At 43.5% G+C, this 15,611-nt stretch overlaps 1 protein-coding gene and 1 long non-coding RNA gene across 9 annotated transcripts in view; one reads left to right on the top strand and one right to left on the bottom strand.

Annotated features, from left to right (window-relative positions):
- FARP1 (FERM, ARH/RhoGEF and pleckstrin domain protein 1) overlaps nucleotides 1-15,611 on the top strand; it is a 287,796-nt gene that overhangs the window by 211,389 nt on the left and 60,796 nt on the right. For all 8 annotated transcript variants that reach the window (XM_070579102.1, XM_070579106.1, XM_070579101.1 and 5 more), the window contains 7 exons: nucleotides 1,164-1,261; nucleotides 6,489-6,603; nucleotides 7,458-7,605; nucleotides 9,834-9,929; nucleotides 11,703-11,866; nucleotides 12,613-12,681; nucleotides 14,774-14,849. In XM_070579102.1, coding sequence (XP_070435203.1) covers nucleotides 1,164-1,261; nucleotides 6,489-6,603; nucleotides 7,458-7,605; nucleotides 9,834-9,929; nucleotides 11,703-11,866; nucleotides 12,613-12,681; nucleotides 14,774-14,849 — 766 coding nt within the window. The remainder of the gene's footprint in view (nucleotides 1-1,163; nucleotides 1,262-6,488; nucleotides 6,604-7,457; nucleotides 7,606-9,833; nucleotides 9,930-11,702; nucleotides 11,867-12,612; nucleotides 12,682-14,773; nucleotides 14,850-15,611) is intronic.
- LOC139076516 (uncharacterized) lies at nucleotides 8,203-15,230 on the bottom strand. Its single transcript, XR_011528220.1, has 2 exons — nucleotides 14,741-15,230; nucleotides 8,203-8,778 (listed from the first exon to the last, which is right to left on the bottom strand). It is a non-coding gene; the product is annotated as an uncharacterized lncRNA (long non-coding RNA).

Below are 15,611 nucleotides of genomic sequence, written 5' to 3' on the forward strand. Positions count from 1 at the left end.
TCTGTAGATCCTGAAATACCTTTCCTACTGGAGAGGCAGCTTATGTGCCCAATTTTTTGCCTTGGTTACCAGTTTTTGAGTAAAGAGTTGCTTTTATAACCTCCTCAAATGGTACTACATTCAGTTTTTCCTGTTTTCTCTCTTTTTTGAGGATTGTTATAAATGCTTGAATTTTCATTAATTCCACGTGTTTCGATTCACTTTAATCATTCTTGTTGTTATTCAAGTTCTCACCCCTTTGCCAGTGGATGCCCGTTCAGGGTGTTCCTTTCACCTTTTTAGTACAATCTGTCTTTAGTTTTGAAAGCTGCCTTGCTGTCAGGCATCACTGGCTAATCCAGGCTCCCTGCTCCTTTCCCTACCCCACACCTGCAGTCGACCGTTTCTCCAAGGACCTACCTCGGCTCCTTCTCATGGGCACTTGTGTGAGAGCCAGGATCTGGTTGCTAGGCCTTGCTTCTGAGGTGGCACCTCTTCTAGGCCATGGGCAAAGCTAATATCTCTCTAAAAATTTATCAGTTCATGTTGACATTTCGAATCGATTTTAACATCACACTGTTTATATTTAATTTCTTTGATTTATAAATATATCTTTTCTCTTTCACCAAAAATGTTTATTTGCTTTATCCTACAATATAAAGAAAAGAATATTATAATAAATTGATTTTTACAGATCTGGTACCTGAGGCTTATGGAAGTAGCTAAGTGTATATTGCATCACAAAAAAGACTCCTTTGTCTTTTCAATTCCCTTGTCTCTTACTAACCATAAAAATACTTGTACTATTGTGGAAAGTCATTTTTGAGTATATTTGACTGATCTCTGAAAAAATTTTAAATGTTTGCTATACCCTGCAAAAACATATAGGGTGGTAAGTTATCGTCTTACGTTTTTATGGCTGTATCTCTCCATGTACAATGAAACTGTTACTCCTTGTGTGAAAAGGTTACAGCGTAGGTCTTGCAGTCCTTTTAGGGAACTGTGTTTCCGTCACGGTCAGTGCACCAGGAATGCATTCCAGCCTGTGCAGACTTTCTTTTCCTTGGTTTTATATACCTTTCTTTAGTTCCTCCCATGTGGACAGGCGGCCAGGAGTGCCCCGACCTTGATGCCGACCCTCCTCACCCTGGTTGTGTGACGCTGGTCTCTATTTGTGTCCGCAGGTACCTGTTCGCTCTGCAGGTGAAGCAGGACCTGGCTCAGGGCAGGCTGACGTGTAATGACACCAGCGCTGCCCTCTTGATCTCACACATCGTACAATGTAAGTTCTGTCAGTTTCCTTTAGAAATCTTGGAAATAGCACAATGGCCTGATTGATGGGGGAAAACATCACTTACACTAAACACAATAATAATGTCTTGTGTGATTTTGCTGTTAGCATGTATGCCTATAGGTGGAAACCAATACTCCTAATCTCATTTAATATGCGTAGCCCCCAAACATTGGCCCAGGAATTCTGTGTTCTGGTGTTGTCTGCTTTTTTCAAGGACTAGTATGCAATTGTTAATATCTTGGTTGTCTCAAAGGAGAAGCTTGATGGACAATGGCCAAGTAGACTCAGCTTGTTCTGTCCTGTTCTCGGATTTAATATTCATCATTGAATAGGGAACGTTAGCCATAAGACATAAAACTGTCAAAGATTTCACTTCTGGTTTTCTGCTCTCTAGAGTTTAGTAAGCTAAGACACACGAAGCTGGACTGGAGCCTAGTGATGCTTCAATTTCACTTTCTTAATCTAGACAAAGGCAAAATTCGATTGTGCTCATTCCAAGCCTTACTGACAACTCACCTGGGCACATTTTTCCTCTTGGCCAAGGCAGAAGTTACCTAAATGGAATGTACACATTATGCTTCCAGAAGCTAGTCATATGTATAGACAAAAGTCAACACATATGAGCACTCATATAAAAAATAGTTGTGCTATCATATCATTTTTTAATTTCTGTTGTATACAAAGTAGCCTCATGTAATTGGCCCCATCCCATTCTGATAACTTCCCAGTTAACGGGATTTCCAAAGGTTTGTAGGAGGTGTCACCTCTCATAGTTAACAAATTACCTTAATCTAATACGAGGAGGTATTTCTATAGACCCTGCTTATCTTCTTATTTTTTATATATGGGTATTATTGAATATCTGCCAGATGTAGCAGATAGATATTTTCTTACCAATTTGAAAAAAAAAATGTAAGAAAGAGAAAACAAACAAAAAATAGGTATGCTTTATTACACCTTACTGTGTGCCAGCACTATCTATATTATCTCATTTAATTCTCATAACAACCCCATGAGATCAGGACTATTATTATTCCCATTTTACAAACGAGGAAGCTTTGGCACGGAAAGTTCCATGACTTTTGCCTTTCCCGTGTGTTTAGTCTTCCGTCTCCAGATGGGGAGAGTGGAGGGCGGAGGCCTTCGAATCAGGCAGACCTGGTTTCTATTAGTTGACTGATGACCCTGGCATGTTACTAACCCCACAGCCTCTGTTTCTTTTGGAACGTAAGAGTAGTCGAATCTTTTTTATAAGGCTGTGAAAATTAAATGAGAGCGTAAATACCCCATCCATGTTAGGTGTCCAGTAAACATGACTCTCCTTTCTTTCTCCTCGCTCACCTAGAGCCCTCCCTTTCCGAACAGTGGGAGACTTTTAAATGAAGCTTCCTCATTGAAATAGTAACTTCATAGAATGCCTATGACCCTGGGCTTTTTGTAAGCAGAAGAGAAATTCCTTTACTCAGATCTTCCTGACGCTATTTAGTCTTGTACCGTTTCCCTCGTATATTCCTTGCTGTTTAAAGCCTGTTAATACAGTGAATCTCCCTTGTACATAGGGGGTGGAGAGGCTCATTGGTACCCAGAAAACATGTGCTCTGTCTGATAGGCACCTCTTCCCCAGACACCAACAGGGGGCTCAAAATCCCCTGAAAATCATGAGTTCTCCAAAGAAGATGAAACAGATGGGTTCAGAAGTTCTCCTGCTATTTACATACTCTTGGATGCATAGTGGCAAGCCATACAATATGTTTATAATCTTATAAAATCCTATTTCTGCAATTTTAAGCATCCCATGCACTTAGTCATGGAAGGAGGAATTTCCCAGAATCCTCTGGGAATAGTGTGTTGATTTAAATTATTGACAATTACTTACATTATCAGGAAGATATGAGCGGTCAACCTGTCTCTGTTTTGCAGAAGCTACGTTAATGCTGATGGACAGTTACCCCTGCTGAGCTGTCTGTCCGCCTCATCTGTGTCTGTGGACACAACCTAAAATCTCTTTTGTTTTCCTCTCTTCTTTCACTTGAATGCTTGGAATTGTCTTTCAGATATTCTGTATTTTTTCATTTGCTCCCTGTCACTGGCCTTCTATATCTTCTGTAATATTTCAAACTTTTAATTTTCTCTAATTTATTATAAATTAATTAAGTAGGACAAACTGATAAAGAGAAGAATCAAACGCTAGAGAGCCCTGAGGTTGGAATTCCACTTGGGTGGCTCAGACACGTGGCAGGACTACATTTGTGCAGGTCGTGTGTCTCCACTCTGAGGATTGTGCATTGCAAAATGAGTTTGTTCAAGCATATCCTCGTAGATTTCATTTAGTAAAATCACAAGTTTGGAGTTGTTGTTCCTATTTTTTGTTGTGAGTAGACTGCTATGGAATTTAGCATAGGCATGAGCTAATATGACATCTTGGCATAAAAATATTTAACAATCTTAAGTCATATCTTGAATATTTATTGGTTCTCAAATTCTACAAACATAAGGAGGAACCTGTTTCCATATTTCCAAACAAAGAACACATGGAGCGGCCAGTCCTATGGGCGAGTGGTTAAGTTCACGTGCTCCACTTCGGCGGCCCAGGGTTTTACCAGTTCACATCCTGGGCACGGACATGACACCACTCATTAGGCCATGCTGAGGGGGCGTCCCACATGCCACAAGTAGAAGGACCCACAACTAAAGTATACAACTATGTACTGAGGGGATTTGGGGAAAAAAAGAAGATTGGCAACAGTTGTTAGCTCAGGTGCCAGTCTTTAAAAAAAAAAGAAGACATGGAGTAGCTTGCCCTTTGGAGGCCAGCCCGGTGGCACAGTGGTTAAGTTCGCACGTTCCACTTCTGTGGCCTAGGGGTTTGCCGGTTCGGATCCCGGGTGCGGACAGGGCACTGCTTGGCAAGCCATGCTGTGCTAGGCGTCCCACATATAAAGTAGAGGAAGATGGGCACAGATGTTAGCTCAGGGCCAGTCTTCCTCAGCAAAAAGAGGAGAATTGGCAGCAGATGTTAGCTCAGGGCTAATCTTCCTCAAAAAAAAAAACACATGAAGAGAAAATGAATTTCATAGTCACATATTGCCATTGCATTTTAGGAGAGCAGGGAAAGTCAGGTGACTTAGAAGAAAAGACAATTAGGTGCACTGACCACGATGCCAAAGCAAAAACTAGGATTCTTAACTCTTTTATATTGAATTATGGAAAAGAGTGTCTTATAAAATTCATATGAGTTAAGAAGCCCAAACTTAAAGCGCACAAGAAATTTAGGATTTAGGTGAGTCTCCATATGCAGTCAATCTTCATTATTCACAGATTCTGTATTTGCAAATTTGCCTACGCCATAAAATTTGTTTGTAACCCCAAAATCGCTGCTTATGGTGGTTTCGTGGTCGTTTGCAGACATGCACAAGATGGTGGAAAATTTGAGTCACCCCGTGCTCACATTTCCAGCTGAGGTCGAACAAGGCAACGCTCTGCCTTCTTGTTTCTGCTCTCATACTATAAGCGAGTGTCCTTTTCATGGTCTATTTAGTGCCGCTCTGTCTGCATTTCTGTGCTTTTTTCTGGTGATTCCCCTGTTTAAAATGGTCCCCAAGCATCGTGTTGAAGTGCTGTCTGGTGTTGCTAAGTGCAACAAGGCTGTGATGTGCCTTACGGAGAAAATAAACACGCGTGCTAGATACGCTTCCTTCAGGCATGAGTTATAGTGCTTTTGGCCGTGAGTTCGATGTTAATGAATCAACGATGTCCATAAAATATGATGTCTTGCAACAGAAACACACATAAAACAAGGTCAGTTGGCAAAAATATTATTTCAAGAGTCTCGCAGGAACCTAACCCTGCGTTTCCCTTAGGAGCAGCGGTTTAGTATTTGCTCATTCAATGTTCATGGGGAGTTTATAGAACCTACTTGCCATGAATAATGAGAATGGACTGTACTTTCTTGAGGGCAGATAGAAAGAATTGCGGGAAAGTCGGTGCCACCAGCATCAAGGCAACCAAAGAGGATGGCAATATGGCCAGACAGGTCCCCACACTTATGGGCTATTTTCTGTGGTGGAGGGTGGCAATTTTACTCTATTTAATCAGGGAGAAATTAATCCAGAAAAGGCAATTAGGAAATAGTGTTATTGATCTGTCATAGCAACAGAAAGCTAGTGAGTGAGTGGTTCTTCCAGTGGCCCAGCTTGTGCCAGGTGAGTTGGCACTGTTTTGTGCAAAGCATATACTCTCAGCGGGTGCAATTTATGGCGATGCATAGGGCACATCCTGCGTTATGACTGGAGGTGCATTGGCTGAAGTGTGACAAGCTGCTTCACATGGCGACAGGAAAGGTAGGTTTCATAGCAACAGTTTACTTGCTTTTACTCAAAACAGCTGGGCTCCGGTCATTAGGCTACTTTTTATTACGCTTGTTACACAGACTATATCATGCAAAGAAGAAGCCATGCTGTCCCAGAGGTTTTAACTTGGTATAAACTGATCTGCAGCTCGTATTGCTAAGCTACAATTTTTACTTTAAGGCACTATGGTTTAAATTGCCAGATTACAGCAATTTGGGAACTGTGTTGAGGTACGTGAGAAAAATATGCATCCTGCTTTTTGTAGATGAAAAACTTCTAAGAATTTGCAATCTGACCAGTCATTTGTGACCACGGGACTACAAGAACCTTAATAAACTTTAATTTTTTTTTTTTAGCCAAATTAGAATATGTACCTTTACACCTGTTTATGATTGTCTTTTCTCTACATGATAAAGCATTTGGGATTTGCACTAATAATTTTATATGTGAGTTTCAAAAGTTGATTTTGTAAAGTCCTGAAATTTGGGGGCTTATTTAGAAGTCACAGGTCATAAACCACATGTCTAGAATTTACTGCCTAGAGTAGAAGTGACCCTTCTGTTGGGTGAGGACGAAAAAATCAAACCAGGAATGTGCGTAGCTAAAGGTAGATGATTCTAAAGTTTTCTTTCCAACTGTTAGGATGAGAATGAGTGGAAACCATCATCTCGCGTAGGCACAGTTGTTGAACATGTCCTCGCATCCACATCTTCTGACATCTAGCCCTTAGGACACCCCCCAGCTAGGATCACCTTATGCTGTCAGCTGGCTTCTAGTGTGCTAGTTGGGGAACAGCCTACTGGAAATATAGCAAATTGTGGAGTATGGATCATATGTGGCCGGTTTTTCTTTCTTTTTCTTTGTAGCCGAGATTGGGGATTTTGATGAAGCATCAGACAGAGAGCACTTAGCAAAAAATAAGTACATACCTCAGCAAGATGCGCTGGAAGACAAAATTGTGGAGTTTCACCATAACCACATGTAAGTCTCATTCATTGCTTCATGCTTCCTTTGAGCTGTTTCTGTCTGTCCTTCTGACAGACATGGACACACAGACATGGACACACACACACACAGAGTAACTACTGGGAAGAAATATGCAAAGAGTGAGGAAGAAGAGACAGGGGCTCGTGGGGGCGTCGTTACTCCTCCTGGACTCTCAGAATGCGGGTCACCCCCTCAGGACCAGAGCTCTAGACCCCTTGCTTGCTTTCCTGTGAGACCAGGGTAACACTGGAATTTTAGGACACCCCGTGCTTTGGAATAAAAAGGAGAGTATGAGACCAATTAACAGGAAGTCGGGAAGGCACATGGTCAACTAGTGACAGAGTAAGAATATTGTGAAAGTCTGGAACCTTTGTACCATCTCCATTTGGGTTTTTTGTTTTGCTCGGTAGAATATTTTCAGAGGAGCCCCTGTGCCTTTTGTTTTTGGTGCTGTTTTAAGGAAAGCACTTGAGTCCTGGTGACGACAGGAAAGAGTTGCCTTGAACTTTGCTTGCAAGTTTAAATCTGTTGTAAGTGACTAAAAACTTGTTTCAACACGATGGTGTTTTGCTTTTATATGACCTTGAAGGAAACTCAGATTCCAAAAGAACAGACCAAGTTCGAGATAGACTTTTGGGGGTTTGTGTTACACGAGCAATAGAGCTTTTATTCCAGCTGCTTGACTTGGGGTTATAATGAATGGCAGGTTAGGTGTCATCTTATCAGGTAACCCCATTGTTTGTGATGAAATGCCTTTTTATTTCCCAAGAGAAGCTGCTTAATCTCAAATTAATGGACACAGGGAATTCAAGTCTCCTGGCCTTTCTCTTTAATTTTTGTTTTGTCAGTGGACAAACACCAGCAGAATCAGATTTCCAACTCCTGGAGATCGCCCGTAGGCTGGAGATGTATGGGATCCGGTTGCACCCGGCTAAGGACAGGGAAGGTACTAAGATCAACCTGGCTGTTGCGAATACAGGAATTCTAGTGTTTCAGGTAAGAGCATTTAGAACACAGCTCAGTTCCCTTGAGGATGGAGAGATAAGAGTTGGTCCTTCAACTCTGATTCCATCTTGGGTGGTCCAAGCTAAGACTTCTGATAGTTATTTTTAGGAAATAGGGAAAAACTAACCTCATCTCAGGGCTTCTGTTTCTTTCCAGGCCCTCAACTTCCAGGTCTTACTTCATTTGCCTTTGCTCTGGTTGGAGATTCCACAATTATAGATTTATTTGCATTTTTGGACTTTGTAGGGTCACAGAAATCTATATTTCTCCATGGACCTGGGCTTGGAACATAGTATAATGGAGTCAAGATTTCAGAACCCCCAAATCCTTTTTCACACCTGCACATGATATTCATGGGGTCCTTTTTTGTTTTAACCTAATTTGGATTTTACCTGTCAGCTTATTTGTGATTTCAGATTTACCTAATTTAAAAGAAAAGTGTAGTATATACTTTGAAGATGTAGCAGTTTTATAAGTCCGTAAAAGCTATGTCCACCCACTACAGTAATTTTACAGCAGAACACACACTGCTCTCGGATCCTTACCCATGTTTTACTTAAGGACGTAGTGGTTTTCTGCACTCTGAAATGTGTGCTGTGTTGATCACACAGCTGTTGCACTGTTTTATTGATTAATGCTTCTTTTTCTTAATTTTGTTGACGTATTCCTGACATACAGTAAAATGCCCATATTTAGAGTGTGCCGTCTGATAAGTCGTAACATACGTATGTCCTGTGAAACGATCAATGAAATCAAAACAGTGAACATATTCCTCACCCCAAAAGTTTCCTCGAGGCTTTTCTTTTAACCAAAGTGGGTCGTCTGTGCCTTGGTTTCAAAAGAGTCTGGATAAAGCATCTGCCTTTCTCATGAAAGAGGGTCAGATTTCGCCCAGTTTTGAAGGTGTAAATATGTGCATGACCGGAAACTCTTTTTTGAGATCTTCCAGGTTTGGTTGCATTTCCCCCTTCGTATTTCACCAAAATGGCCCCAGTGATTCTCTGCTCCTGTGTCAGATGTTTAGGACGGACACTCATTATCCCAGACTCCTGTCCCGAGAGCTCTGGAAGTTGGCTTTCTCGTGGGGTCGGGGGGGAGCAGTGTGGCCTTTGAGGAGGGGCTGCTCCTAACAGTTTTTGACCTGCACAGGCCATCCAGAAGTACCTGATGAGAAAACGACAATAAACCAAAGGTAGTTTTCAGTACGACCGTTAAACTTCAAAATCAAAACCCTTAAACATTTCTAAAAATCATAGAGGGGGAAAAGAAGTGCCTCGCAATTGAATTAATTTGCTTTGATTGTGTTTGTATTAAACTAAATATTGAGAACTGCTCAGTAATTTAATCATGTACAAAGGCTGTATCTTGGAATTAATCTTCTTGCCAGAGCCTAATTGCTTCATTCTTACCAATTTAAATAAATGGTCCTGGTGTGCCAGTGGACTCACAAGGAATTCTAATTTTAGTTGAGATGACAGGATGGGTGGGAGCTGGTGTCTGGCGACTCCCCACTGTTCCTCTATCACAGCCCACCTGGCTGTCAAGGATGAGGATGTGTGAGTCCCTCCCAGAGAATATTCTCTGGCCTAGAAGACACACAGAAGGCGGGACCTCCCCTGCCCAGCCCTGCGTGTGCTGTTGGAAGCCTGGTGGGCACGGGAGCCAGACCAGTGTGGACGAAGTGGGTGATGACTGCCCTGCTCTGTGCTTCCGTGGATGTTAACAACAGCTACTGGTTAAGGCACGTGCTCGGGAGTCTCACTGTGCCACATGAACTGTGTGATTTGGGGAAAATTAAAATATATTCATGCTGCAGTTTCCACATCTGTAAAATGAAGATAATAAGTCTCGCTGGGTTTTGTGCAAAGTTTGATAAGATAAGGTCTGGAATGTCCTTAGGACAGTGCCTGCCACTCCATGAGTGATGGTTGCTAATTACTGTGGTGGTTGTCATGCTTTTTATTTTTATTTATCTTTCTCTTTATCATTCACTTGGCCAGCTTCCTCTCTCCCTGGAGGCAGACTTAGTTTGAATGCCAAATCATATGATTAGTGAGAAATAATCTGGGAACGAACCGGTATCATCCCACAGCTATAGATCCTGGGAATTCTCCAGCAAAAGGCGTTCTTTCTGAGCAGCTCCCCATAAGCAAAGCAAACCAGCTCCCATGTTGCTTATTATGCATTTCCTGGCTCACTGGCTGATGCTTTTCTTATAGGGTTTCACAAAAATCAATGCCTTCAACTGGGCGAAGGTGCGGAAGCTGAGCTTCAAGAGGAAGCGCTTTCTCATCAAGCTCCGCCCGGATGCGAATGTAAGTGGCTCACAGGAGGGAGGGGAGACCCGCTGAGCCCGCCCTGTGAGTCCTTGGGGTTGGAGGGGCCATGGTAGGGCATGAGCTGAAGCTGTGGCCAACAGCTATTCAAGTGTCTGAGTGTCTGTACAGAGAGATGTATCCAAATGCTTGGCACCTCCACAACTACCATTCTCAGTAGACAGAGGTAAAGAATATGTAGCGCAGGGTCTGGCCCAGTGGCATAGTGGTTAAGTTTGCATGCTCTGCTTCGGCGGCCCAGGGTTTGTCAGTTCAGATCCTGTGTGCAGACCTACATACCAAACCATGCTGTGACGGCATCCCACATACATAATAGAGGAAGATTGGCACAGATGTTAGCTTAGCAACAATCTTCCGCAAGCAGAGAGAGGAAGATTGGCAACAGATGTTAGCTAAGGCCAATCTTCCTCACCACAAAAAGAAAATAAAAATCCATTAAAAAAATAAAAAATACATTAAAAATTTTTTAAAAAAAGAATATGTGGCACAGATGTATGCCTGGGGGGACGGTCACTTACCTGTGCAGATATAGGCAGCCCCTCCTGGCAAAGAACTGAGCTATGCAGTTGCTGCATCTCTAGCTGGGCCACCTCGAGACCCCATTCAGCACTCTGCCATATTCCAGGCATGCTCCTGCCCACGTGGCAACAGTCCCCAACTCTCAAGGCCCTACGATTGTTCCCAAACATCTGACAGCACATTCTCATTAGCCAACCAGGCCCCCCCCCCACTTCCCGCAGAACCCCTAAAGATGTCACTTACGCTGGAACTGGGTCAGAGGGGAAGAATAGCATCTTCTTTGTCTGCCAGAAATGGCAATGGTGGAGATGGATGATATATTGCTAATGTCCCCAAGCAGAACGTGGAATGCTTTTTCCCGTGAAAGAAATGTTTACAAATGGCAGTCTAGGCTTACAGGTTAACTGCAGTGTGGATTAAATATGCCTTGATGGCCTGACCTGGGAAGCAGGCACCCATTATAAGTTGTTTTCAATGGGAAGATGTATTTTGAGTTCCAAAGGGCCAACTTACAGCACAACTTCTTTGTAAGTTGCAGCTGCACAGCCCAGAGTTCCAAATAGTTGGAACTGCCGGGAACGTTAAGGACTGCGGTGACTTTTGTTTATATAGTATGGCCACTTAAATTGGGGGCATTCGATCTGAAAATAGAAAATTACCATATCCTCCTTCCAGAATCAAAGGACAGGAATTTTTCAGCCTTGAGCGATGCTTTTGTGCTCCAGAAAGAAAATGTTCATTTCCTATGTGGTCCCTGGGACCACCTGCAGGCTGGAGCCGTATGCTTTTTGATAGAGAAAAGACTTAAGACCAATATTCAAAGTTGACATGAACCATGAAGGAGAAAGCAGAAAGAAGAATTGTATGTCATTTATTTTAAGGAGGCAAAAAAAGCATTTCAGCACCTGGATTTTTTTTTTTTTAGAAGGAAATATAAGCCAAGTAAACGCAATTTGTTTATGAATCCTGTCAAAAGAAATGTTATGACTTCTGCTGAGTACCCCTGATTTCTGTCGGTTCCTCTAAGGAATTCTCTGGGGAAGAAAATGGTTGAATGATGACTATATTTTGTCATTAGGAACAACTGTAGTTTACTAAATATGTAAGTTTATGGTCATGCTATAGTAAAATACACAGTTTAGATTTTATTGGGCAAATTTGGTTTCTGTCCCTTTTCTCATTTTCAATCTGTGGGTGATGGAAAAAAACCAAAGTGATATCTTCCCTTTTTAGAGCTCATACCAGGATACCTTGGAGTTCCTTATGGCCAGTCGGGATTTTTGCAAGTCCTTCTGGAAAATCTGTGTTGAACATCATGCCTTTTTTAGACTTTTTGAAGAGCCCAAACCAAAGCCAAAGGCTGTTCTCTTTAGTCGAGGGTCATCGTTTCGGTTCAGGTAAGGGTCCGCCTCACACCTCTCCGGGTGCCACCGGGACACTTTCCCCAAGACCTTCCTTGTCTGCTTCCTTGTCTGTCACAGGGGCCGGGCTGTGCAGCGAGGAGGTGGGTGAAGGTCGGCTTCCAGGAGCCACAGCAGCGAGATGTGTGCTCGGCCTCCCACAGGCCCCTGGCAGGCCCTCACCGAGTTCTGTTTGAACATTCCTTAGCCACGAGGCAGTCCCCCTGGCCACAGTAACTCCTAGTGGGTCTCTCTAAACCAGAAAGGATTTCCTTTCTCTGTAGATGCAAAAGTGTCCTGTTGAGCTCTGGGGGTAGCTTCATGGAATGCTCCATACGCTGGCCCATCATGGGTTCGCTTTTTCACACTTCTCTCAACAGACGTTTGAGTGTCACTGCATGCCAAGTACTGTTCTAGGCGTTGGAGATATGCAGTGAACGAAACCATCCCCCCTTCAGGAAGCGGACAGACTCTCCAGGTGGCTGATTAATAAGCAAGCACAGGATTATTAAGTGGCTCAGTTAATTGAACATTTTCTATTATTTATGAGGGAAATCTCAAGAGACAGAATGGTCACAAAAACCCAGGCTCTCTTAGGGCTGCTTTTCTCCCTGGCTGGCTGGAAGAGCCCCCCAATCCCCCAGGTGTGGAAGGAGGGGAGTGAAGACGATGGGGTGTCGTGTGTGTGTTGAAATGAGACGCCCTGGTGTCTTCCCCCTTCCCTCTCCCGGTCTCCGTTCCAGCGGGCGGACTCAGAAGCAGGTCCTTGACTATGTGAAAGAAGGAGGCCATAAGAAAGTGCAGTTTGAGAGGTAAGAGAAACTTCCGTGCCACTTAGGGTTTGAGAAGAGCCCTTCTCTCCAGGTAACAACAGTGCGTCGCTCCTCCACTCTTCACGCTCGGTGAGTTACAGAGTCACTGCGTCACGGTCAACCTCAGCCACTTAGTGTGAAACAGGAACTTTCGAGGGCCCGGGGCACGCACTTGAGGGTAAGATGAGAAGAGTAGACTGAGAGGACCAGGTGAAGAAGGGAAAGCCGGCAGAGGGCAGGGATGAGGAGAAGCAGGAGATGACAGGGTCATAAAGCGCTGTGAAAACTTACTCATCGGCGAGGCCTTAAATATTTGGGGATTTGAATTGGAAATATTCCTATAAACCTTTTAATTAGATGAAGTTTGGATGAGAAGACACAGGATGTATTATTGTTATTGTTAGCAAATGCTTGGAGCTCTTGTGATGTGTCAGGCACTGTTCCAAGCTCTTTACGTCTAGCTCATAGAGTCTTCATACCAGCTCTGTGAGGTCGGGGCTATTTTATTCCCTTTTTAAAGCTAGAGACTCTGCAACTCAAAGAGATTGAGTAACTAGCTGGTTAGTTGAGTCTCAGAGCTGGTAAGTGGCCCCTGGAGCCCACTGCCCTTCAGCGTTGTTCTGCCGCCTGGAGGGGAGAAGCAGGGAATCCGAGGGTCAAAGATGAAAGGCGGGAGGGATCAAGCCTCCGGCACTTGAAAGGACTGTTTAACACACGTGGAGTTTTTTTTAAACATTTTTCATTTTAATACATGTAAAAATTACGATAATGTACACAGAATACAGCAAACACCCATATTCCTACTATTTAGAATTAGCTATAAACATTTTAACATGTTCGTTTCTGGGGGTTTTTTTTTTCTCTTTTTTGTGGCTATCATTGTTACAGACTCGGCTAAGACCCCCTTTAACCAATAGTCTTCATCGGCTCCCCTCCTCCCTTCCTCGAGGCAACAGCTGCCAAATTCATGTGACTTCTGTTGTCCACATTCACGCAGCCAGAAAGGATATGTAGAATTGCTCTGGGTGTGTTTCCATTTATATAAATAGTATCACGCTGTACACAATTCTGCATCTTGCTTTTTAAACCCTACCCTGATCTTGAGATCTATTTTGAGTGTTTTATGATACTATGAAAGTATTGCATTTTATTGATCGCATTCCCTGTGGATCAGCATTCAGGTGGTTTGGGAGTTTGTTTTGTTTTTGACAAAACAAACCTGCTGCTGTGACCATCCTTGTATGTTTCTCCTGATGCACAGCTGCATCCAGAAATGTCGTGTTCAGAGGGTTGTTTGCGTGCTTATCATTATCATTTTCTTGGACGATCTGCGGTTGGTTAATCTTTTGAGGAACAAAGAAGAAGTGGCTCAATTCTCTCCGATTCAGAATGTGGGTGCTCCAGAGCTTTTGTGCATTAAGTTGGAGTCTTTTGAAGGAAAGCTGGATGTTGATTGGAATTTAATCCCTCTATATTTACATAGTTTCATGCGTTTGAGTATGAAAGTTCCTAATGCTTGTTCGCTGGGGAGGAGGGGACCCACAGACTACGGAAGGGAAAGATGAAAGAGAGGGACAGGAAAGCCACATCCTTCTTCTGTTGAATACGTACATCCAGCCACAGGCAGAGCTTCTCCTCCAAACTTAACCCTGTGAAAGACTTTCCCTGATTCGCGGTAACTGTCTGTTATAGAACTGATCTAGAAAACCATTACCCAAAATACACGACTCAGTTTCATATTGTTAGACCATAGCTTGCAATTCAGAGCATGCGTGGGCCCAGCCAACTTCTCCCCACCCGGTGACTTTTCCTGTAACTAGAAAGTTAGTGCTCATTGGCTAGTGCTCCAAGCCAGCTGTACTGGAACAGGAGTGGGGGACGGCTGAGAACTTTTCCAATGTCTAAGTAACCCCTAAACCCTACAAGTGTTAAGAAAAGGATAACCGAGTCTCCTGCCAGGGAGCATGTATGCAAACTACTTTGGGTGCCTTCGTTATTGAGGAAGTGCCTAATGCTGCTATTTTTCGTTTAAAAAAAAAAGAAAGAAAGAAAACCTTACCTAACTTTAGCTGTCTTATGTGATTTCTCCCAGGAAACACAGCAAGATTCATTCCATCAGAAGTCTTGCTACGCAGCCTGCAGAGCCGAACTCAGAAGTGCCAAAACAAGTCAGTAGTGGTCATGTACTAGGATAGCTCTGTTTTCAGCAAACTTGCTCTGCTGAGTGAGCACTGTGTTTCACAGTCTGCTTCTGGGTTCCTCATCCTTCGCCTTTGGGGTGATTTATAGAGGAGAGTCTGGTGACGTGCCCTGGCTTTGACCAGACGCAGGTTCTGTGTCCTGTGCACTTCAGCCTGGCCTCACAGCCCCTGGAGTGTTTTTCAGCTGACTTCGCATCCTCCCTCTCACGCTCTTGCCACAGAGAAGTTTGCTCTGTTGGCCTGAACTCAGCTTAGTGTTGGAACAATCCGCGGGAGCCAGCAGAGCTGAGCCCCCCTCCAGCTAAATGAGCGCGCTAGTGTGGAGAGATCAGGACCTGCTTTGCAACTGATGGGCATAGCTCCCATTCTGTGCCAAGGTCAGAACCTTTCGCTGGCACAGGACTGGATGGTGAGTTCCCAGGGCTCATGTTACACAGCAGCGACCACAGTTGGCAACAAGAGACATTATCACTCTTGCTTTGAGGGTGCTAAGAGCTCATTTTCCCTGGAGTTGGTCTCTGGATGCGTTTTCTCTACAAGAGAATAAGAACTTTGCTGGGGAGGAGCATGAAGGAGGTTTCAGTGTGTGAATCCAATGAGAGTCCTTAACCTGTCCATTCTACCTTTAGAAGTATGAACAAAGAAGGTTTTTGTCATTTGTCTGAAATCCATGTCAACTTGCTTTGGGGGGTCTGTGATGTGCTTTCTTCCTCTTCCTGCCCACACTTC

Source organism: Equus przewalskii, chromosome 16 (assembly GCF_037783145.1).
Source record: "Equus przewalskii isolate Varuska chromosome 16, EquPr2, whole genome shotgun sequence".
Taxonomy (NCBI): domain Eukaryota; kingdom Metazoa; phylum Chordata; class Mammalia; order Perissodactyla; family Equidae; genus Equus; species Equus przewalskii.